General features: G+C 50.1%; 1 protein-coding gene across 8 annotated transcripts in view; it reads left to right on the top strand.

The window, feature by feature from the left end:
- The window catches only part of Capzb (capping actin protein of muscle Z-line subunit beta), a 122,169-nt gene that overhangs the window by 89,537 nt on the left and 9,810 nt on the right, over positions 1-22,822 (top strand). For all 8 annotated transcript variants that reach the window (XM_033767913.1, XM_010614233.3, XM_033767912.1 and 5 more), the window contains 2 exons: positions 18,912-19,053; positions 19,454-19,570. In XM_033767913.1, coding sequence (XP_033623804.1) covers positions 18,912-19,053; positions 19,454-19,570 — 259 coding nt within the window. The remainder of the gene's footprint in view (positions 1-18,911; positions 19,054-19,453; positions 19,571-22,822) is intronic.

Below are 22,822 nucleotides of genomic sequence, written 5' to 3'. Positions count from 1 at the left end.
CTCCCTCCACCCCCTCCACCCTTCCCTATTTACAAAGATTTGTTTCCATGTTTTTCCCTTTCTCATATTTTATTCTTTTCCCTTCTTACCTTTCCCTTACCCCTTGTACTTCCCCTACTCCTTTACACCTTTTCTTCTTATTACACAATATCAACTATGCATTTTGATCCTTACTTACACTTTCAGTTTTTTACACTAGAGAAACTTTGATATTTACACATGTGTCTTACTAATTTCACTTGAATATGTCCTCAATGTGCATCCACTTAACTATAAATGTCTGTAGTTTCTCATTGAGTAGTACTACATTTTATTTTTAAAAATCACATCTTTATCCAGTCTCCAGTTGATGGGCGTTGGGCTGTTTCCAAGTTTTAGCTATTGCAAACTGTGCCACTATAAACACAGGTGCACATATATCTCTGTGATATGATTCTTTTACTTCTTTTTGGAAGATACCCAGCAGAGGGATGGCTGGGTCAAATGGAACCTCTAATCCTAGTTCTCTGAGGTATCTCCATATTGATTTCCACAGTGGTTGTACCAGTCTGCACTCCCACCAACAATGAAGAAGGGTCCCTTTCTCCCCACAACCCCACCAGCATTGTTTATTGGTTGATTTCTTGATAGCAGCCATTCTTTCTGGGGTGAGGTGGAATCTAAGTGTTGTTTTCATCTGCGTCTCTCGAATGACCAGTGATGTTGAACATTTTTTCATGTTTATTTGCTGCTTTTACTTCTTTGAGAAATGTCTGTTCATTTCAGATGCCCGTTTTTTAATTGGGTTTTTTAATTTGGGGGGTCTGATTTTTTGGAGCTCTTTATGTATTCTAGATAATAGTCTTTTGTCTGAGGAGCAGCTGGTAAAAATTTTTCCCGACACTGTAGGTTATCTCGTAGCTCTGATGGTGGTTTCCCTTGCAGTGCAAAAGCTTTTTAAAAAGATGAGATCCCAGTTATTGATTCTTTATGCTAGTTCCCATGCTACTGAGAATTTGTTGATAAAGTCTTTTCCTATGCCAGTATCTTCAACAGTTCTACCTAATTTATTTTCCAGCAAGTTTAGTGTTTTTGTTTTAATATTTAGATTTTTTTTTTAAACCAGAACCATAACAAGCCTTTATTATGGGGAGGATCTGCTGGGCTGCCTCTGAACAAAGGAGGAAAAAACCAACATTTAGATATTTAATCCACTTGGATTTAGTTTAGTGCATGGTGAAGGATATGGGTCTAGTTTTAATCTTTGGCAAGTTGAAGTCCAGTTTTTTCCAGCACCATTTATTAAAGAGGCTATCTTTCCTCCAGTGAGGATGGTTGGCTCCTTTATCAAAGATGAGAGATTTTAAATTAAATTCTACAATGAAAATGCAGTGAGCTGGGTATTGTGGTGCCCACCTGTAATCCCAGCTATTTAGGAGGCTGGGGCAGGAGGATCACAAATTTGAGGCCATCTCAGCAAGACTTTGTCTAAAAATAAAAGTGAAAAGACCTGGGACTGTGGGGGCACTAGCATATAGGTTCAATCTCAAATACCACCCCCTAAAAAAGTAGTAGGTGTGGGTGTGTAGCAAAGCTATAAAATGTGCAATCCTAGTTTAGTACAAATTCCATCATCTGGAACCAGGGACCTGCATACTTTTTGCTAAAAGGAGCCAAATAATAGACTTTTGAGGCCTTGCAGTTCATGGAAGGCTATTACTATATCTATATCTAGATATAGATATAGATAGAACTTTTTTTTTAAATGCAAAAATCACCTTTTGAGCCTTGATTTACGTAAGTGGGATCTGGCTCTCAGTCTGTAGTTGTTGCCCTGTCTGGTGTGGGATATAGGCAAGAAATGAAAATCAGAGAAACTAAGCATCTGAACATCTGAATCTGTTGTCAGAAAAGAGGTGCAGGACCCACCAGGCAGGCTGTTGGGTTAGTCTGAGCAGCAGTGCTTGCTCTAACACGTGTACTGGAAGTGGCTTTTGGAAGTTTGTGAGGCAAGGGGGCGCTTCTCAGTCTGACGCAGACCGAGCACCACAGCACTGCACTGATGAATGAGATACACAGACACAGTTCTAAGGGAGCCATGAATAAGTGGCCCCAAACGTTTCAGTAGCCCCATGTGTGTCACAGTGTAATACAGTTTTGCTTTAGTACCTTCTCATATGCCAGTAGTTTATGTGCAGTAATTTAATCGTTAAAAGAACTTTTGGGGAACATTGTTTCATCCCCTTTGTTACAGAAGAAACTGAGGTTCCAGGATATTAAATGACTCACTCATGAGGGTTGCAGGGAATGGAAGCAGAGAGTTGAATCTGAATCCACATTTGCCTGAAACTTCCACAAATTGTTGGTTTCACAGTTAGAATAGGTTCCAGTGCTTAACGGGCCAGAGGTTTAGCTCAGTGACACTGAACCTACCTTGCAAGTGCAAGGTCCTAAATTTGATCTCTGTATCAAAAAAAAAAGGTCCTTCATCCTGAACCTTGCCCTTTGTAGGAGAACCCCTTCCCCTGTTGTGCTGACTAGATGGCTCACTGCTCTTACATGGTTTATTTATAGTTGGTTTTTGTGTCTTCTTTTTCCTGGCCAGCGGGCTGCCCAGCCTTGCTCCTTGTTCCTCTCAGAAGTTGCATTGGGTGTGGGGTTTTTTTCTTCTTCTTTTTATTGGCTTATGTGTTTAGATTCACTAGGGAGGATGGTTTTCATTTTTTATAGATGTAAGTCTTTGGGTTGTTATTTCCTCAGTGAAATGATCTGGACACATTACCTAGTGCTGCCATGTAGGCCCAGACCTGGCAGGGGCCAGTTTCACCTCTGACCTCTCCTGTCTCCCTTTTTCTGTCTTCTGGTCTTGTCCCAAGGTCCTATCTATAAGAACACTTGGCCCATGTGTCCTGAGGGGTTTGGTGAACCCATTATCATTAAAAACTCTTCACTCAGTCCTCACAGTAACTGTTGGATACATGGAGGTTACCCATTTAAGAGATGCTGGGCCCAAGGCTGAGAAGTGCTCCAGGTGGTTAACACAGCTATAGGACAACAGTAGCCACGACTCAGACCCTTACCCCTTCTGCTACCTCCTGAGAGGCTTCCCCTGCGTGGAGAAATGTCCTCCGTCAAGTCTCAATGACCCATATTTCTGTGGGCTCTGCCTTTACCCACACTCTTCTCTGAAGGTGGATTCACTTTGGGAATTGAGAGGGGTGGCAGGTCAGGTCTTGACCCTGGTTGGGGATTGTAGTGCACACCCCAGCCCCCCAAGGTCTGTGCCAGTTTATAACATCCAAGCACATCCGTGTCAGGGTGCTGCTCAGGAGGAGGACAGCTGTGGGGCACCCACCGAAGGGGCAGGGGGGCCTTTCATTCTCTGCTTGTGTGGGTGCAACAAGGCCACATTCTCTCCACGTGACAGACACAGGCCTCCAGAGGAGTGGCACTTGAAGCTGTCAATGCAGACATCAGAGTCCTGAGTGTCGCACCACCCAGTGCTATCAGAGTGCTGAGAGCCACTCCTGAGAGAAACACAGGCTGCACCACCCCATTTCTGGGCTTACAAGTTATGAAAACATGGCTCCCTTTCCTTTTCATGTTTTAAATATCTTGTTATGGTGCTCACTACCAGAAATTCCTGTTCTCAGAGTACCCTTGGAAGATCTTTGTTATGGCTCGAGGGGCCAGGACCTGAGCTCTTTTCCCCCTGGTTTTGGAGCAGAGCCCTCCTTTGTCTAGGGACTTCTGTTCCTTGAGTGACACTAATCAAGGGCACCAGTTCATACCTTCCTGCCCTTTGTCCTTGTCCCTCCCCACCATTGACCCATGCCCATGAGAAAACTCATTTGTGGTCACCCTGTGAATGAAGCCACACATTCTCCCACCTGTCTTGCTTTGGCATTAGCAACTAGGCTCAGGCAAAGTCCCTCTGGGGAGAAGTTATCCCACCCCACACTACCTCAGGCTTGTTGGCTGCTGCGTGAGGAGCCAGGAAGATGGCCTGTGTCCCTGTGCTGGCGGGAGATGCTCAAGTCCTCCGGCATACCCACCCCTGCTAGAAAGGAAAGGCACCACCTCCAGAGCAAGACAGGCACAACAGGGGGACTGGGTAAGCGAGGCTGCTGCTCCCAGGGAAGAACAGGTCCACATCAGTGCAGACCCGTCTTTTAACTTCTGGCAATCCTGGTGTTTCAGTTTTCAGATCCTGTTAAATCTCAGCATTAAAACTGCGTTTGGCTGGTACCTCTTGACTGCCCATCCATCAAATGACTGAAACTTCCGGACTCCAGCCGTCTGTGAGGTCACCAGCCTCATGGAGTATGCTGGCTGCTGTGAACTTTTAGGGAGCTTCTGCTTTGTGGCCTAAACGTCTCTGTATACTGGGAAGACCACACCGGGCTTGCTCACCAGAGGTGTGACACACACACACACACACACACACACACACACACTCACTCAGGAGGCCTTGCCCTGGCCAACAGCAGGCCCGGCCTACAAGCACTGGGTTCCCTCCTTGGTTGTCAACTGTGAGCCCTTTAACCTTGTTCTTCCTTGGTCCTTGAGATACTTAAAAGATGAGTAGAACGAGACAGCAGTGAGTATGAGGAGATCTGAAGCTGAAACAAGATCCAGGCCAGGCAGCCTGCCAGACAAAGGGAGCGCTCGGTGTCCATAGAAGGTTCCTGCCACAAGAGAAAAAACGCCTCTTCACAAGACCTGAGGGAAGGCTGCGTTCTGTCTTCAGACCCTGGCTTTGATCCCTGGGTCTGTAAAGGCTTTGACTTTGCAGGGAGTAGGAGTTAATCACACCCACATGGAATCAGTATGGTCCGAGTGACGGGGCTGGGGCCGAGATGGCTGGCTTGCAGGCCCTCTGGCTTCTAACTCCTGCGGGGTTGTGGCACCCTGCTCCCCCTGGCCTGTGCACAGCATTTCTGAATTATGGACTGAAAGGGCCAACAGTTGAAGTGTGGCTTTTCCCCCACCATAGACAAAGGGTGAGTTGAGGTCCAAGGGGCTGAGCTGTGTGTCCTACAGGATTCCTCTTGAAATCCACCAGCTCCTAGATTTCCCTGCAGTACTTGACTCCCCCCACCACGTACACACCCATGCCTCCCACGTGTACCGATTCTTTTCTTTGCCATTCTGAAGCTTCCTAAAGGGATCTACAGGTCCTTTTCACATGAGACTCAAAGAGCTATTGATAGCACTGCCCAAACAGCTCAGTTGATTAAAATGAGCCACTGTGCTGGGATTGCCTGGAAGAGGATAGGTCCATTTGCTAGAGTGCTGGGGCTGGGTGAGGGCATCACCTACCCCAAGTCATCTTGAATTTTGCCACTTCTACTGGCTCACCAGTACCTTGGCTGTTCTCATCCCTCTCTCCCAGGCCCAAGAGGGTTTTCCTGGTTTGATTGATAGCCCAGGCTCAGTATGGGAACCAGAAACACTGAGGTGGGAAAATCAGGAAAGGCAGCAGAGATGGCAAATTTATGGGCAACTGGCTTGTGGGTCATACCACATTCTTTCCCAAAAGAGTCAATGCTTTGCTTTTCTCGGTCCAGTCCCAGTCTAGAACCTTAGTCACAGAACCTCATCACTGGACCTGAGAGACCATTTTTCTGGGGAGGTTTCTAGAAGTAGAGCCTCACATGCACGCAGGGACTCGCAGCTGCCAGGGAACCAGCTTGCTTAAGGGTAGGTTGAGCCACCATACGTGCTGGGAAACTTGAGCTCAGCACCTTGACTCTTGGGATTTCCAGAGAAGATGAGAAGCCCCGTTCAGCTCTCGTGTTGGACTGTGCCTGGACTCTGTCAGCCTGGGTTCCGAGAGAGACCAGATGTTCCAACTAAAAGGGCTGGCACCACTCTGTTCCAAAGATGATTAGTCCCATCTGCACCAGACATCTTGTCCCGTGCTCCACAATCCTTGGCTTTTGGCTTGGAGCAGATATACCTTCAGACATGCGGTTGCAATTTATTGGCCTTATGAGTTAATTTTAGTGGGTGTGCAATTGATTGAAATCAAAACTTAATGAAGGCCAGAGTCTAGCGAGTGGAAAAGCAGGGTGGGAAGGCATTTTGTGTTCTTCCTTGTTTGGGGCTTGAGATAAATCTTCAAAAGCTTTTCTAATCAACCCTCCTTGTCTGGAAGAAGTTTACAGAGTGCAACAAGATGGGTGTCCCTGTGGCAGTCCCAGGAGCCCATGGGCCTCTGTAGGGTGGCTGGGATACTTGGTAGATGGGCCTCCCCAGGCTTTCTACCTGTCCTACCTTACTGTGGCTGCGTTAGATTGTGGCTCTTTTCATGCTTTCCACTTGCCATCTGTGTAATCTGATGACATCTGAGCAACTGTGGCCCAGGAAGGGCAGGACAGTCACAACTGTGAGTGAAGTTTGATACCTTTGGTGCCAGGTCCCTGAAGTCGCATGGCCCAGCCTCAGGCCCTGGGCTCTTGAGGGCCCCGCTCCTTCCCCTGGACATGAGCACTGAGTGTTTCAGTCCTGTGGGGAACTAAGTAGCAGGGAGGCTTCCTTTCTGAGGAAGCCCTGCAGAAGTGTGGGAGTAGTCACCGGAGTCCAGGTAGGGGCCTCCAAGGAGGAGGCAGGCAGGAGTGAGTCTGGGGTCAGGACACAGAACAGGGAGGACCTTGGCTTTGAAAGGGACATGAATTCGGGTGTGCAGAGTGGCTTCCGTGAGCCAGGGGCACTTAGCAAGGCTCTGTGTTGTCCCCTGCTGCTGCGAGCCTCACATCCATGCAGCGCACCCATGGCTGCTGGCCTCACCCTGGTAATGCAGCAGTTGCTTGTGTGGATGCTTCCTCTGTGTTTGTGACTGTGCTACTGGACTGCTTGTGCGGTGGACTTGGCAAGGTAGCGGGCCAAGTGATGTGGCTGGCCGTGTGGGAAGGCTGTGCGTCAGGTCGTGGCTAGGCCACCACCCACCACGAGACCTCAAGTGAGTCTGTCTGGAAAGTGGAGTTAATGACTCCTGCTCATCCCACCCCCTGGAGCGCACGAGGACACATGAGGCTCCCATCTGTGTGGCTGGAGAGAAAACACTTAGGCCATCAGCACGCATTTCCCATGAGCCTTGAGGATAGGCAGCGCACTGAGGCGCAGCTGTGGTGGAGTTAGGCCGTCTCTTCCCTGCTGCGGCTCCCAGGTGACAGGGCTGAAGAGGCGCACATGGGAACAGTGAATGAATATTTCAGCACCACCCGCCCTAGCCAGGAAGTTTTGTGAAGGGCCAGAGCAGGCCCCATGGGAGTGGGGAACAGAGGGGCTGGGCTGTAGACGAGGGCAGCTGAGGACACTGCTCTGGGGGACGACAGCACTTTGCCTTGTGCAGCTAAGAGCTGGCCAAGCGGACCAGAGACTGCTGTCCTTCAGAAGGCTTTCTGGCCAGGGCAGCCTCGGCTGGTACCCGGGAACCTGACTTTAAGAGACTTCCTATCATTCTCTGATGAGAACGTCTCGCAGTGCATGAACTGTGTATCCAAACACTGTGGTGTGTGCTTCATCTCTGCTTTCCTTCTGGAGTCTTAAGTTTCAGTGCGCGCTTAAATAAGTAAACCCTTGGCAGGGCATTACAGTGTATACTTGTAATCCCAGCTACTCAGGAGGCTGAGGTAGGAGGATTGCAAGTTCAAGAACAGCCCAAGCAACTTACTAAGCCCTTTTCTCAAAATAAAATAAAAGTGTGGGGGGGTAGGGCTCAGTAGTAGAGCCCTTGCCTAGCATGCATGAGGCCCTGGGTTTGATTCTCAGTACCAAGACATAAGTAAAAATCTTTGCTGAATTCCTGGGCTTTGCGGCTCCTGGCTGGGGATTCTAAGCCTCTGGTGAGAGGGGTGTGTGAGCTTGCATTGGGTTCCCTGGCCTTCTTCCTGGCTGCCTCCACTCTCTTGGCCATGAATACAGTTCTGCACAGGGTCCTGTAACCTCCTAGCACACTCTCGAGCCTTGGCACCCTTGGGCCCACACAGCCATGTACCTGACAGCAGGCAACTGTGGCGGTGTTTGGAGCAGTGGGCAGTGCCTGGGACTGGCCCTGAGTCGGAGCCAGGTGATTGTAATGGCATGTGAGGCCAGTGTGCGACAAAGGCAGCGGAGAGAGGTGCACAGGCCTGTTGGGCATGGGCTTGGGGTGTCATTTGGAAGAGTGCCGAGGGTATAGCATCAAAGGCTGGTGCAGAGAAGCTGGGGAAGGATTCTGACCAAGTTGGCTAAGAGCTTGGTCTGGTAAAGGCCCAGGGTTTTCTGCCATCACAAATACCAGCCGGGGAACCTTTGGTCTTCAGAGTCAGGGACCCCGGCAAGTGGAGGAGATCAAGGAGTAGGCAGCTCCGGGCTCTGGACAAGGTACAGGAGAGTGCTGGAAGTGGAGGGACCTTTGGGTAAGTCACATCCTCCTTCTTCCTGCCCTTTTCCATAGGTCTTTGTCCTCCTCCTTGCCCTCAAGTGGAACTAGATCCAAAGGTTCCAGAAGGACCTGGCGACAGGCACCACTTGCTGTGCCCTGTGGTCAGGGGACAGCAGGTGAAGGCAGTAAGGTAATCCTTGACTCTCAGCTTGTCGGCAGCGTGATTAGTACTTGGGTTTTAACAGGTATTATCTGTGGCTTCGGCCATGCGCATAGAGGGCCTCTGAGAACACGCTTTGCCTGCCGTGGGGCACTGTGGGCCACAGTGCTGAGAGCAAGTTAGTGGGGAAAACCTGGCCCACGGCAGTTATGTTGATGGTTCAGTGGTGAGAAAGATCAAGAGGAGCCCTTTGGGCTTTTGGGGAGTGGATTTTCAGCTTCCTGCCCTCTTGTGACCCTTAAGTGGGGACATCTACTGCATCTCCAGAGCACCTGAAGGAGTCTGGAATATCTTGTTTCTTGCCTCTTGCTGGGGACCCACGAGCAGCACACCATGCAGTCCCTTTGATCGGGCACCCTGAGGCCATGGTCTAGGGATCGGTTGCCTTGGCATGTGCTGTCTGATTTTCATCTGTTAAAAGCAAGTTAAATGGAAAACAGGAGTGTGTGGAAACCAAGTTTTGTTTATAAACATGATCCCCTGAGTCAGCATCATGGACTCTTAATTCCTCCAGAATTCCCATTACCATATGGTGCAGTCACACTTGGGTTCCTGCAGTGCTGTGTGCTGGGCAGTGTTCATCAGCTTTGTCACTGTAACAGAAATACCTGAAAAAAACAACTCGTGGGAGGAAAGATTTATTTGGGCTTATGGTTTCAGAGGTTGCAGTCTATGGCCAACCAGCTCTTTTGCTTTAGATTTCTGACAAGTCAGTAGGGTATGGGTGGAGGAGAGCTGCTCGCCTCATGGGGTCCAGGAAGCAGAGAGCGCCTGCACTAGTGGGCTTCCTCCTTCCTCTGCTTTTGCTCCATCTAGGCCCCACCTTATTGGATGGCGCCTGAATTCGGGGTGAGTCCCTCCATCATTTTGCTGTCCCAAGTGCCACAGACACACCCAGAAGTGTGCTTTACTAATTTCCTAGGTGTTTCTTAGTCCAATCAGGTTGACAGTCAAGGTTAACCACCACATGGGGTAAAACCTCCACTGAAGCCAGGGACCAGCTCTCTCCATGGTCAGGTCCTTGGTTCTGCCTGAGCTCTGCCCTCCCCCATGCAGCAGGCTGCTTGTCAATGTCAGGATCCATGTCTTGCTAAGGCTCATTCCCAGAATTCCCAGTGTCGATATTCCGTGGGTTCCTCCAGCTTCCTGGTAGCCCAGTGACCCCAGCCCTTGCCTGCTCTTTCTCCACCTCGAGGTAGCACATGCACAGTAGGGTGGCTTCACGCTGCATGTAACTTACAGGCTGAACCGTCCTGCGCTCTGTGTGATGCCTCCCACCACAGCTGGATACTGCGTGAGGCCAGGCAGCCTGCCGTGGGGCTGGTCAGCCACACCAGATAGCCAGTCCCGGCTTTCCACTGCTCAGCTCTGTGACTTGGGCACATTCTTGGTCCTTGGCTCTTCACAAAGAGCAGTTTTGTGATGATGGCGACAGCTTCAAAGCTCCTGTCTTAACTGTTGAATTGTCTCAAGGCAGGCTAACCAGGCAGCGGTATTTCCTGTCATCCGCAGGGCCAAGGTGGTCATACTCGTTCAGCATATGGATGCTTCATCAGATCCCAAAACCAGAGCTCGGGGAAGGTCGCTGGACCCTCCAGCCACACCATTGTTTCCAGAGAGGGCTTCATTATTCACCTTTAAGTAAAAAATAAATAAATAAAAGCCTCGTAAAAGGAGGCTGTAAAGAGCTGCAGCCATAGTCCAGATGTGCACTTCTAAGTGCAGCTGGCATTAAAGTCTCAGGGCCTAAGCCCGTTGGTATGTTTGCTCAGGGAGTTGCACCTGTGTGTGCTGGGAGGAATTTCCACAGAATACCTGCCCTGTGTGTACACTGTGGTGAAAACTGGCTGCCCCAACATACAAGTGAGGGCAGTTGGGTTTTGGTGTCAGGTGTGGGTGTGGCCAGCCCAAGGCCAAGTGTTGACCTTTATCCAGTTGGTGCGGAGCCGAGTGAAGCCCCCAGGGCTGTGGGAATGGAACCCTGCTTACAGCATCTTGTTTCTGATGGGATGCTTCCTGGGCAGCTCAGAACATGTCGAGGCTGCCATCGTGTCCCCCCACCCGCACCCCGCCAGCACCCAGCGAGAAAAAGCCTGATGGAAGTGGACAGACATGGAGGTAGCCCTTCTAGTCCCTCAGTTCCTGTCACCTTTCTCCTGTCTCTGGAAGCTTTTTTTTTTTCTTTGCAGATGCATCCTTAAGTGGGAGCTGGTACCAACCGGCATGAGGAAGAGAGCCCCTGTGGTAGTCGTGGCTGTTTGCCACTCTCCGGGCTTTAGTGACGTTGTGCCCGCTGGGCAGCTCCCATTTCCCCGAGTTGAACAGGAATATGCCTATCTTCTCAGTGGTTGGTCTGGAGCCAGCGGACACAAAAGATGTGTTGGTCTGTGCTGGCCAGCAGGTGGCGAGGCTTCAGGTCCTCTTCTAAGCAATTTGGGACCTTTCCTCTTTCCTGGAAAGGAGTTGAATTGTTCCCACCTGTGGGACCATGTGCCTTTTTATGTTGTGAGAAATTTGATGATGATCAGAAAAAACAAACTGCTGCTAGTAGCTGAGGATTTTGCTTTCTTTTTTGAGACTGGAAAAGAACAAAAAACATATTGTCTTTGGGCCAGAGCCTCAGCCCCTGGCAGAGCAGTATTGTCTCTGGGCTTTGCCTCCCCTCTGTCATCATCTGTGGAGCATGTGAGTTGCACCTGCATGACTTGTCCTTAACATGTCCAAGCTCTGGTTATGGTGAAAAGCATCCCTCGTGACCATTTATTACACGTCCTGCTGCTGCTGTTCAGTGTGATCTCCGAAGCGGATAGGCTGTGCCTGTGAAGGAAGGCTGTAGGGTTGAAAATGGGAAAATCTGTGGATTCTTACGACTTGGGACATTTTGAGGGCCAGTGTGCCTAGCTTGGCACCAGATGCCTGAGGGATCTTGTTTCAGTTGTGCTAACAATTTCACTTTGGACCCTTTAGCTAGCATTCTAGCCAGCCAGCCTTATCTCTTCCCTCCCTCTCTCCCTCAGACAGCCTGGCAGGTCTCCTGACTTCCATCAGGATGTGGTCATGGCCGTCTTGGTACTCCCTTAAAGTTGACAGAAACACCAGCCCACGGTCCTACCTAGTGGATATCAGTTTCTCCACAGAGGCTTTTATTGTGGCCTCTGGCCTCTTTGTAGAAAGCCTTGAGATTTTCAAGGGCAGAAAACTGGCCCACACAATCTAGAGCTTGTTTTTCTTCTCCTTTGTATTGTCTCTTCCTTGCACACGCAATCACAGGCTGTGGTACATGGTCCAGATATAGGACATGGGTAGCAGCAGATTCAGAATCCAGAAGATAAGTCGCATTTCCGAAGCTGTATCTGTGAGAATGGTGCATAACGGATTTCAGTGGAGGGGGATTGTCTCATGTCTGGTCTACCAAGTACTCACATGTAGGATGTGACACATAATCTGTATTAGTCACCTTCCCATTGCCCGGACAAAATACCCGACGCTCTGAATTTAAAGGAGAGGTTATTTGGGCTCACGATTTCAGAGGTTTTGGTCCATGGTCAGCTAACTCCAACACAGAAACATGGTGGAGAGGCCTGGCAGAGGAAAGCTGGTTATCTTGCAGCATCTGGGAAGCAAAGTGGAGAAAGGAAAGGACCAGGGACAAGGTATATCTTTCAGATAGGACATGGTGGCACATGCCTGTAATCCCAGCATGAGGATCCCAAGACTGACCCCAGCCTGGGCTGCTTAGTGAAACCCTGTCTCGAAGTCAAAAATCAAAAAAGGGCTGGGAATGTAGCTCAGTGCAAAGACCCCAGTGCTAGGGTAAGGAGAGGGGGGATCTAGCTCATTGTAAAAGGCCTGGGGTTCAATCTCTAGTCTAGCCTTCCCACATTCCCCACAAAAGCTAGCATCTTCCAAGCCATGCCCCAGTGCCGTAATTCCTCCAGTTGGTCCCCAGCTCCTCTCAGAACATTCAACAGACTTAATTCACTGATGAGGTCAGCATCCTCATAATCCGTTCTCTTCTCTGAGCTCTGCCTCTGAGCATAGCTACATTGGGGTCAAGCCCTCAATACAGTGAGTCTTCGGGAACACTTCACACTTAAACCATGACCCAGTCCATGGCAATGCACAAGGAAGCACATCCCTTGGAGAGGACCGCGTGCTCCTTTCGTGCCACTGTGGCGAGGTGTGACTGCAAAGGTCTAGCTGGGCCGCATCTGTGATGAAAGGATGTCCTGTGCCAGGTCACGTACCGGTCTCCACAAGGTGTTGAATAACACACGCTTGGGCAGTGCTTTCTCTTCTACCTTAGGAAGGACATTGATGACCTTGGGAATGTTGAAGAGGCAGATAAATTACAGAGACTTCGTATCATGTCTTATAAGGAATCGAATATACGATAGGAAGGCCAAAAAAAAAAAATCTGGGCATTTATAGAAGCCGACTTTAGATATTTGAAAGAACTAAATGAAGAAGGGGTGTTAGATTCTTGTTTTGTGTGGCTCTAGAAGACAGAAAATAGTTTTCACCCAAGTCTAGAGAGCTGTCTGAATTATTCTAAAGAGAATTCTTTGTATTAGGAAGGTAGTGAGTTCCCTTGTCACTAGAAGCATTGATAGATAGCTTAATTAAGAAGTTCAAGCCAGCCATGGTGGTGCCTGCCTGCAATCCCGGCACTCTGGGAAGCTGAGACTGAATTCTAGCCCAGCCTAGGTAACTAAATGACTCAGTGAGACCCTGTCTCAAAATAAAAAGCAAAACAGGTGGGGCTGTAGCTCATTGTGAAGGCTGTGAGATCAATCCCTGGTACAAAAAGAGGGAGAGGGGTTCAGGGTCTACCTCATTCAGGCTGCCAGACCCTGGAGGGGAGGTCAAAGCTAGAAGGGATCCTCTAGCTAGGTCTTTTCAGTTTTACTGATAGAAAAATGGTCTATGGTACTACACTGGTGCCAAATTAATACCCCTTGTCTGCCTGGCTTTATTTAACAATAAGCCATTTGTAGAAGAAAATTCCCATCCAGCATCCCTAGGACTTCCCTTATGCCCCACACTTGTCTGGTCTGTGGGTCTCTGTTGGCATCACAGATACCCCAGGCTGAAGGTCCTGCTCTGCCAGAGAGCTCTGGCCCAAGCCCAGTCCCGTGACAGTGTCCCAGCTGGCTAATTGCTGGAAGGACACATCTGATTGAAGCCCAAAACCTCAGGGTTTGTTTCTTGGCCAACACTGGAAAGTACCCTCCCAACCCGTCTGTCCTGGCCTTGGCTTTTCTGTGGAGGATTATGGCATGTGACTCGCTACCTGTTCGGAGTCTTTTATTCTACCTGAAATGCAGCCACTGTCCCAGGAGGCAATTTGAAGGAACTGTAGGCCAGGTTCCACTGCAACCCGTCTCCCCGTTAAGTTTGCAGCCTGGGGTTGGCCAGACCTGGGTATCAAATAAGTCACAGTTACAGCTCAGGTTCCTAGCACAAGTTCCCATTCAAGGTCTCTGTGCACACCTCAGCCTCAAACACTCCGTAAAGCTTCTGGGGCCAAAATACTTTCTTTTTACATTTTTGAAGGGGGTCATTTTGAGTGTGAAGTACTGTTTTCCCTTTTTTCTTTGTCCCCTAGAAGTCCTGCAGTAAAAGAATTATGGGCATAGACTCAGTGCACAATTTTGGTATTATACTAGTGGAAGAGGGACAAGAGGATGATTATTGACACTTTGGGCTTTGAGCTGATCCAAGTTCAGGGGTCTTGTGAATAAATTCAACCACATGCTTCCCTGTACATGACTAGGCTGATAAATAGCAGCTCTGCCTGAGCGTCTTACCCTTTCCTCCTTGTTCATCCAGTGCAGAGGCGTCCCTGGAAACATAATCTTGGAGTTATACCTCCTGCCCCAAGTGACTCCATTGCCTTGGTGCCAGCTGTCTGACTCCTCTGCAGGTCCGTTTGCCTTAGCAAAGGTTCATCGTTGCTGGGAACCACTAGTGAACAGTTCGAGGACAGCGGGGGTGATTCCAGGCTTTCATCTGGGTCAGTCATCGCACCCGTTCCGGGCATCCTGAAGCCGTCTGAGGCCCTGCCTCTTTGTGTCCAGCCTTTGTCAAAGGTGACTCTCTGCAGTCTCCTGAGATTGAGATTGTTATCCTGCTAGTGGGGTGTCTTGATTTGAGTGGACCTTGACCATGTGTGTTGAATTCAGCCCTGGGTTGCCCAACTTCACACTTTGGTAGGAAACTCAAGCAAAATCCGCACTTTCATCTTTGGGCCTCCAGTTTGGCACGTGTTCTCTCGGCCACTCCTGTGACCCGAGACTGCTGCTGCAACTCTGGGCTCTCCCTCTTGAGCCCAGTTGACTCAGCTGAGGCACTCAGTCCTAGGCCCGTTCTTGCTTCCTGGAGAGCTGGGGGTTTTGAAATGACCGAGCACAGGCACAGCTCAAGGCAGAGTGGCTGAATTCCCCTGTGGCCTGCTCTCAACTCTCAGCCACATCTGATCACTGATCATGTCGCCGTGCAGGGCCGGAGAGCGGGTCGCTGGCGATAGCAGAGCCACCTTATTGAAATAGCATGTTAGCATTTAAACAATATTAATACTATTTGACTCATTACATGTACAAAGGCCAGTTAAAGTGCTTCCATGTGTGTGCTGTTAGTTCTGGCGGGTGACTTCTCAGATGGCTTCATGTGGTTTCAGACATTTTAGCACATTCTTAAAATACCCACAAAAGCCTTTATGTAAAACTCATAAATGTGAACCATGTAAAAAAATTTTTTTCCTTGTTTCATGTCATTATGATCAAAGTACAATAGGTAAGAATAAATTTTCAAAATCCTGTTGAGGTGCCTCTTTAATTAATGCTTCACACATAAAGCAAAACCATAAACCATGTAGGGGAGGCATCTGTGCCCCTCAAAGTCACCTCCCGCCTGACTGTGCAAGGAGCCCACCTGACAGCCCTTCCCCGGAAGGCTGGTGCTTCTGGGTAGTTCAGAGCAGTCCTTCTGATCACTCGTCCTCTATCCTGTTTTAGAAAGCCGTGTTCAGACTTGTGGCCGCTCAAGTCCCTGGAGGTCCCTCTTGGTGCATGGAATGCAAGTCCGTTCTTGAATCTTGGTGGTGTCTGGGCCGTGCCAGAGGAGGCTGCGTCCCAGCTCGCCTGCCACGCCTCAGGAGGGAACGCCCCGATTCCTTCCAGGAGAACACATTCAAGGGAGAGGCCCGGGCACCACCTCTAATTCCACTGCGTCATTTCTGTATTAAGAGCCAATAGACTATAAATCAGGATCCTGCCTGGTGGAATACCATCCCAGCTATGAAAAATGGTCATGAGGGTCATGTGGCTCGGTGGAAAAGTGATAATCCTTAGGTGCCAGGTAAAAAAAAAAAGGCTGAACTCAACATGGTACCCCTTGTTGTGCTTACGATTATATAAAGATTAGGTGTCGGACAAAGACTGGAAGGGACTTTGGAAAAATCAGATTTATGAGATACATCATTTTATAGTATTTTGGGCTATAATATTTCTGCCTTTTTTTTTTTTTAAGAGTAACCCACAAGAAAGTCACAGTTGGGCTTTCATTTTTACCTTCTTCCTCTCCAGCATTTTGAAGCTTTAGACCACAAGGGTAACCGAGGGTAGCAGAGAGAAGCTGAGTAGGGCAGGAGCCGGGCCACGGGGTGGGGCACTGGAGTGGAAACAGCCAGTCCCACCTTTTCCGGAAGAATGAAGGGGTAGGACCAGGGGAGTCAGCCTACCTGGTAGTTTGGAACTGGTCCCTGGATGGTGTTAACTAGGACTCCCAAGCCACCAGGACTCCTAGTTCCCTCGCAGGGCAGCCTGACCTGCCTCTCCCCAGTACTCCAGCACACAGGAGAGCAGTACCGCTGCAGCTGTTTGAAAATGTCCCTGGGCTTCCGGCCTTTGTTCCAGGAGAAGGAAAAAGGAATTATCAGCCCAGCCTTCTTGGCAACACAAGAACTGTCACCAGCAGGAAGGGTACCAAAAGGTTTGCTGTGGGTTGCTGTTCCCTCCAGCTTCCTAAGTTATTAACTCATGGCCGGAAAGATTCACGAGCCATGCTGCGTGTTGCCCGAGCACTTTGAAAGCTGGAGTCCAGCCCAGTTCTAATTTACAGGTGACTGACCCATTTCCACATGGCCCAGTGTGTACCCCCTGTGGGGCTGGTCCACAACAGGGTCTCTCTGCGGAGGGAGGTGGGACCTCAGACCTTAAATCAAAACACATCTCCTCCTGGGAGGGGAAGTTTGGGGAGGATTTGGGTTTAGAGACATTTATATTCCAGAGTCTCTGCGGGTGCGGAGTTGCCCTGAGTGCCGGGTGCCTGCTCGTTCCTGCTTGCTTCCCCTCTTAGGACCCTGCACTGCTGCACCCATCCAGAGCCAGGCCGCACGCTGCTGTATGAGCAGCATGTCCCCGTGCATCTGGCTCCTCTACACTTAACTGCAGGTGTCACCGAGTGGCTCCTGTGCTTGCCCCTGCGAGCGGGGGCAGGGCTGAGCCCGCTTTGACGGCTTAATCGCGGGGGGTGTGGGGTGGAGAAGTGGGGACTTCTCCTTCAGCAGAGGGCTGACCCCATCTACCTTAAGGAGTCTTGGAGGGATGAGGCAAGGGCAGCCAACTAAGCACAGCACCCTCGAGCACCGTGCGCCTGCACTTTGCAGCCAGTTAGAGCAAGAAATAAAATAGCTTTGGCACCCTCGGGTGTCAGCGTATCCGTGAGGCGGGCCTTTTCTTTGGTCTGGTTGTCTGTTACACTCTGTTGTATGTCATTGACTGAATAATTGAAATAGTTTTAGACTTTGAGTAAAGTTGCAAATACAGAGTGTAGTTGGCCCTAAGTATCTGCAGGGGGTAGGTTACAAGACCTGTGCATACCACCTGCAGGCTTTAAATCGTCTTCGGGTTACTCAACAGTCCTGAACACAGGGCAACTGCCATGTGAGTAGTTGTTCTACTGTACTGTTTAGGGAATAATGACCGGAAATGAGTCTGTGCATGCTCAGTATAGCTGCAGTCTTTCTCCTGAATATCTTCAACCCAAAATTGGCCAACTCCAAGGATGTGGAACCTGCTGTAGGTACAGAGAAACAGTTATACAAAGAATTCTTATCTGCCCTTCATATGTGCTCTCTAAATACGTGTGTGTGTGTGTGTGTGTGTGTGTGTGTGTGTTGTTGTTGCTGTTATGTAATAGCTCTATTGGGATATAATCCACAGATGCATATTAACTTTTAGTACTTAATATAAAAAACAGCAGTAATCATCTGTCGTGTCTCGTTTATTTTGCTTTTGTCTCTAAGCTGTGGGATAAAGTCGGCATTGTCTGTGTGGTCCAGGTTCTCACAGTTGGTCACTGGTCAGTGCCTCAGCTGATCGTGGTCCGGAGGATAGGCGCATGAGCAGCACTAGTCGCTGGGGCTGCTGGGGCTCACCTGTGTGTGTGATGCCCTCTGTGCCCCTCTGGCCAGCCTTCCGGGCCGTTGAGAAGGTCCCACACACACTGCTGCTGCACTATCAATTCACAGCCTCCCTGGTGTCAGAGAGGTCCTGGACTGTCGGGTAAAGAATCTGCTGGCCGGGAGAGATTCGAATTTTCCAGAGCTGTAGTTGGCTCTCGGCGGTGTGAGATTTTGCGTCAGGTTGCTGCATTCCTGGGATCTCTATACTTACAGCAGCCTGTGCCTGAACAGTTTCCTCGGGTCCCTTACACTGCGCTCTCAGCCTGATTGCCTGTCCGCCTGGCCTTTTCTTTCCCTGATCCATTTGATCATAACAGGGAATCTTTTCTTACTGACCTGGATCTGGGGAGAAGCTGTATACCCACGCTTGACCCTTTGTTTCTGCCTAGGGTTTTATAACGAGTGACTGCATGCCCATCGGGGGGTCTTCCTGGGATGGGGGAGTGCAGTGCTTGTTACTATATTTTCCCATTTCCCCTTTCAAACAGGAATCTCAAAAGAGAGAAATATTGTCTAGAGTCGTATAATAATGATTACTACAGTAGTGGTGGCTCCCAGTCATTCCGGTCTGCTGCGTGCCAGATCCTTTATCTGGAAAGAATTTTGAAAGCTAGAAAAGTTTAGTAAGCTTGCCAGAAACGCAAAGCTCAAACTCAAATTTATATTCATGACCCCTGAGTCTACATTCTTCTGTTGACCCTGAAAATACTGCGTCTTACTCTTAACCTGGAGGGTGACTGGACCGGGGAAAATGGGCCTCGTTCCATTGCAGGGAGGGGCCATAGATGTCTAGGGCCATTGTTGCCAAATAACAGCCTGGGACCTGGTCTGAGATCTCTTAACACCTAATGGGCACATGGGCCTGTCTGTTGCAGGTATTTTGAAGGTGGTGTCTCATCTGTCTACCTCTGGGATCTGGATCATGGGTTTGCTGGAGTGATCCTCATAAAGAAGGCTGGAGATGGATCAAAGAAGATCAAAGGCTGCTGGGATTCCATCCATGTGGTAGAAGTGCAGGTACCACTGCCCACAGCTTCTGGCCTGGGCCTCCCAGTGCCAGGTACCAAGCCCACCCGTGAGCCCAGTCTCTAGCAGAGGTTTCCACTGTGATACAAAGACCCCACTGATTCCTAAAAAAGCCCCAAATCCATTTGGATAAATATAAGGCTGTAGAAGTCTATGATAAAGATCCCAAAAGAACTTAATACACAGGGTTGCAGATTCTGCCCCTTTCCAAACAGTTGGGAGGGCCAGGATGTCAATTCCTGGCGTGGGGGAAAAAGCAGTTGGGATTTTTAAGAGAGGTAATGCGGTGACGCCTTCGGAAGGGATGTGTTAGAATGGCCCTGAATGGAAGGAGACACTCTTCTCAGCTTAGATCACTCCTTGGATTCTGATCTCTGCCTCATCCCCCTAGGAGAAGTCCAGTGGCCGCACTGCCCATTACAAGTTGACCTCCACAGTGATGCTCTGGCTGCAAACCAACAAATCTGGCTCGGGCACCATGAACCTCGGTGGCAGCCTCACCAGACAGGTAAAGTTCCTGTTGCTAGTGCTTCCAGGTGCCTGCCAACCTCGGAGATGAGTACACGGTGTGCCCCACTCAGGGTGATCGTGTGGCCGGCTGCAAATCCACCATCTCAGAGGGCTCTGCTTCAAATCCATGCCCTCACACCTCTGCCTCATCCCAGCTGGCTCCCTTCCGCAGTGGGGCAAGGTGACTGTGGGCTTGGCCGTGGCTCCTTCTCCTCCCTGGGGCTGGCCGGTCCTGCACTGCAGGCTTGTGTGCTGCTCCAGGAAGCAGCACCACACTGTTTGCCCTCCCGTCGAGACCACTGTCAGGCCAGGGCGGCTCAGCTCTCTGTGAGCCACTCATCTGCCGCTCAAGGGCTCTGCACCTCGCTGCCTCAGCTCAACAAAGAGCTTAACAGAAAAGCTGAAAGATTGCGCCTCACCCAGACCAGTCAACTCAGGATCTGCATTTCAGTGAAATTCTCCGGGATTTCTGTGTGCACATTAAAACTGAAAAACCCCTTCCTCTCACCCATCTTACCCTTGGGTGTCACTAGCAACCAGGCTCCTAGACATCCCTTCTCAGCCGTGTCTAAACTGAGCTTGGAGTTGGCACGGGAAGAGACCGTCTGCTTCTGCGGCAGACTTTACTTGGTGGAGACACTACTGGAATGGCTCAGCCAGTTTCAGAGCCCATCTGGAGGGAAGCCCGTGGTAAAGGCCTTGGCCCCTCCGAGACCCCTCTGCACACTTCCTTCCAGAGGCCTTCACCTCACAGGAAGCTCTGAGCAAAGGGGAAAGGGCACAGACCTCACAGAGGCAGCAAGTTTGGCTCTGAGGGAGCAGCACTTTGCCCTCAGGAGGGAACCTGCCGTGTGGACCCCTGTCCCGTTCTAGAACACCCAGCTTTTGAGAAGGAGCATTCCCCTCAGTGTCAGATTTTTTTTTCCCTTCAACAAAATAGCTACTCTTAGAGATGAGAGTGTGGTTCAGTGTCAGAACTCTTGCGCAGCATATGCAAGATCCTAGGTTTGATCCCTAGCACGGCAAAGAGGAAAAAAAAATCATACTGTTGATAGCTCTTGATAGAAAAAAAATGACAGAAAGCATCAGTTAGTAACTCTTAATTTAACTTGTATTTTATTAGTTGCAACAACATCTGCAGGCATTTGAAAAATAGTAGTGCAAGGCTGATGTCAGCCAGTACATCTGAGTACCTCCTCCACCTCTGCTGCATCTCAGCCAGAAGCCAGAGGGAGCACAGGGTCCTCTTGTCCGGCCTCTAGACAAGGCTGTCCCTGCCCCACCCAGAACCAAGCCCTGATGCTCGTGGCAGAGGAAACGGCCTCGCACCTCCTAGGGACGCTGAGCGGCAGCGCACCCCCAGGACCCCAGCCTCTCCACCGCCTGCCTTCCCACAGCCTGACACCTGGGAAATAGTGGAAAGCCCTAAATCTGTGTCCAGAGACTACTTCCTGTACCACTTACCATTCTGAACTGTTTATAATTCCACGCAGTATACAGTGACCTGGACAAATATTTCATCCTCAGCCTTCCTAATAGTTTAAATCAGAGCTGTCAGCCATAGCCAGTGTCTGGTTCCAGCTTGCCTTGAGCAGCAGCTCCTGCCAAGCCAAACTCAGGCCTGATGAGGAGCTGTCCTCAGCACACCTTGGCTGGGGCCGCAGACCTTGTTTGCGTTGCCTTTTGCTCTCGGGGCTTTAATGAGGAAATTCATGCTTCTGTCATCATTCTTACGGTCAATCCCATATTTCATCTGAGGTGCATTAAAGCTAGGGCTTGCTTCCAATGTAAGTAACTATAAAAGGGGAAGGGGGAGCAGTGGGGTAGACAAATCTAAGTTAATGATGCGCAGCTTCTGAGCAAACAAGGGAAGTGAGGACTGAGGGTTTTGCTATGAGTCCCAGATGAGCCCTGGAAAAATGTCTGGGGTTGCCTTGGATGGGAGACAGAAGGCTTCCTGGAACACTGGGCAAAGAGCAGTACTCAGCACGGATGGCTGTAAGGGCCATCTCCTTGATTAGAAACAAGGCAGAGCCGTCATCCCCACCCTACTGGTGAGCAAACTGAGGCTCAGCTATTAAATAGTTTGTCCATGATGACTTGACCAATAAGAGGTAGAGCCAGGATTTGAACTTAGATTTGCCCGACTGGAAAAAAGAAACGGCGCTTCCTACTCTACCACACTTGTTTGGTCTGAAACTGTCCTCTGTGCTCACCATTCAGAAGATGCTAAATAAATGTTCAAGTGAAAATCGGCTCCTTTTAGGCAGGGTCCTGCCTTACGGGTACCGGGGACAGGTAGACCACTGGAGGTGCATTCACACCTGGAGGGAATAAAGAAGGCTTTAGGGTTTTCAAGGGGACCAATGATGTGACGGATCTGCGTTTGCAGGAAGTGACTGACAGTAGGGGTGCTGGCTGTTAGAGCTGCCCAGGAGAGAGGTAACAAGGCCTGGCCCTGGGAAGCCCCCAGAGATCCAAGGGTCTCTGCAGGAGGGGTCAGCAGAGAAGTGAGGACTAACTCCAGGCAGGAAGGGGGCGAAGCAGGAGGCTAGAGGACGTGTGTGGAGCAGAGCAGGAAGGCTGCATGAGCCCCAGGCTGTGCGCACGGGTCAGGTGGCCTTTCCTGCGGACACTCAGCCTCCTTACTGTCACACTCACTGTGCCTGTGGGTAAAGGTGTCATCCTGCACAGCTGTCAGGAACCCCACCTCTGCAAGCCAAGCAGTGTCCCAGTTCTCCCAGGGTCCCAGCTCCTGGCCAATGGCCCTGGCCTGTGCACGGCCCCAGACACTCGCTTGTTCTCTGGCATTTGATACCTGCTTGCAGAAGTGTCCCCGAAAGACTTGCTGGTACTTCTCAGGGGTCCTTCCCAGGGCATCCCAGGCTTGCCCACGCCCCCTCTTGGTTTGATGGCTTCAGGAAGTGCCAGCAAATGAGCTGGAGTACTGCACTCAGGTGGTTCCTGTCACTGTGATGAATGGCCGCAGCTGGTGGGACACACCCACACCCGGGCCTGAGCTCCTGGGGCCTTTGCCACCCCCTCGACGTGGCCTTTTATTACCCCATCTAGAGCTGTTTCTCTGGAATGTGGATTAGAAAACAAATGGAATGAACTATTTAAATGAATCCCTGCCACTGTGGAGCTTTGGGGGCTCATTCCAGCCCCATGGGACCTCCTGTGTGAAAACAGGGAGCCAGGCAAAGGTGCCCCAGCAGGAAGCCCGGCAAGTGAGAAGGCCTCCTACCAA

This window comes from Fukomys damarensis, unplaced genomic scaffold (assembly GCF_012274545.1).
Source record: "Fukomys damarensis isolate Sample0158 unplaced genomic scaffold, DMR_v1.0_HiC HiC_scaffold_23, whole genome shotgun sequence".
NCBI classification, from domain to species: domain Eukaryota; kingdom Metazoa; phylum Chordata; class Mammalia; order Rodentia; family Bathyergidae; genus Fukomys; species Fukomys damarensis.
Note: the sequence above shows the minus strand (reverse complement) of the source record. Positions and strands in the feature narration are given on the sequence as shown.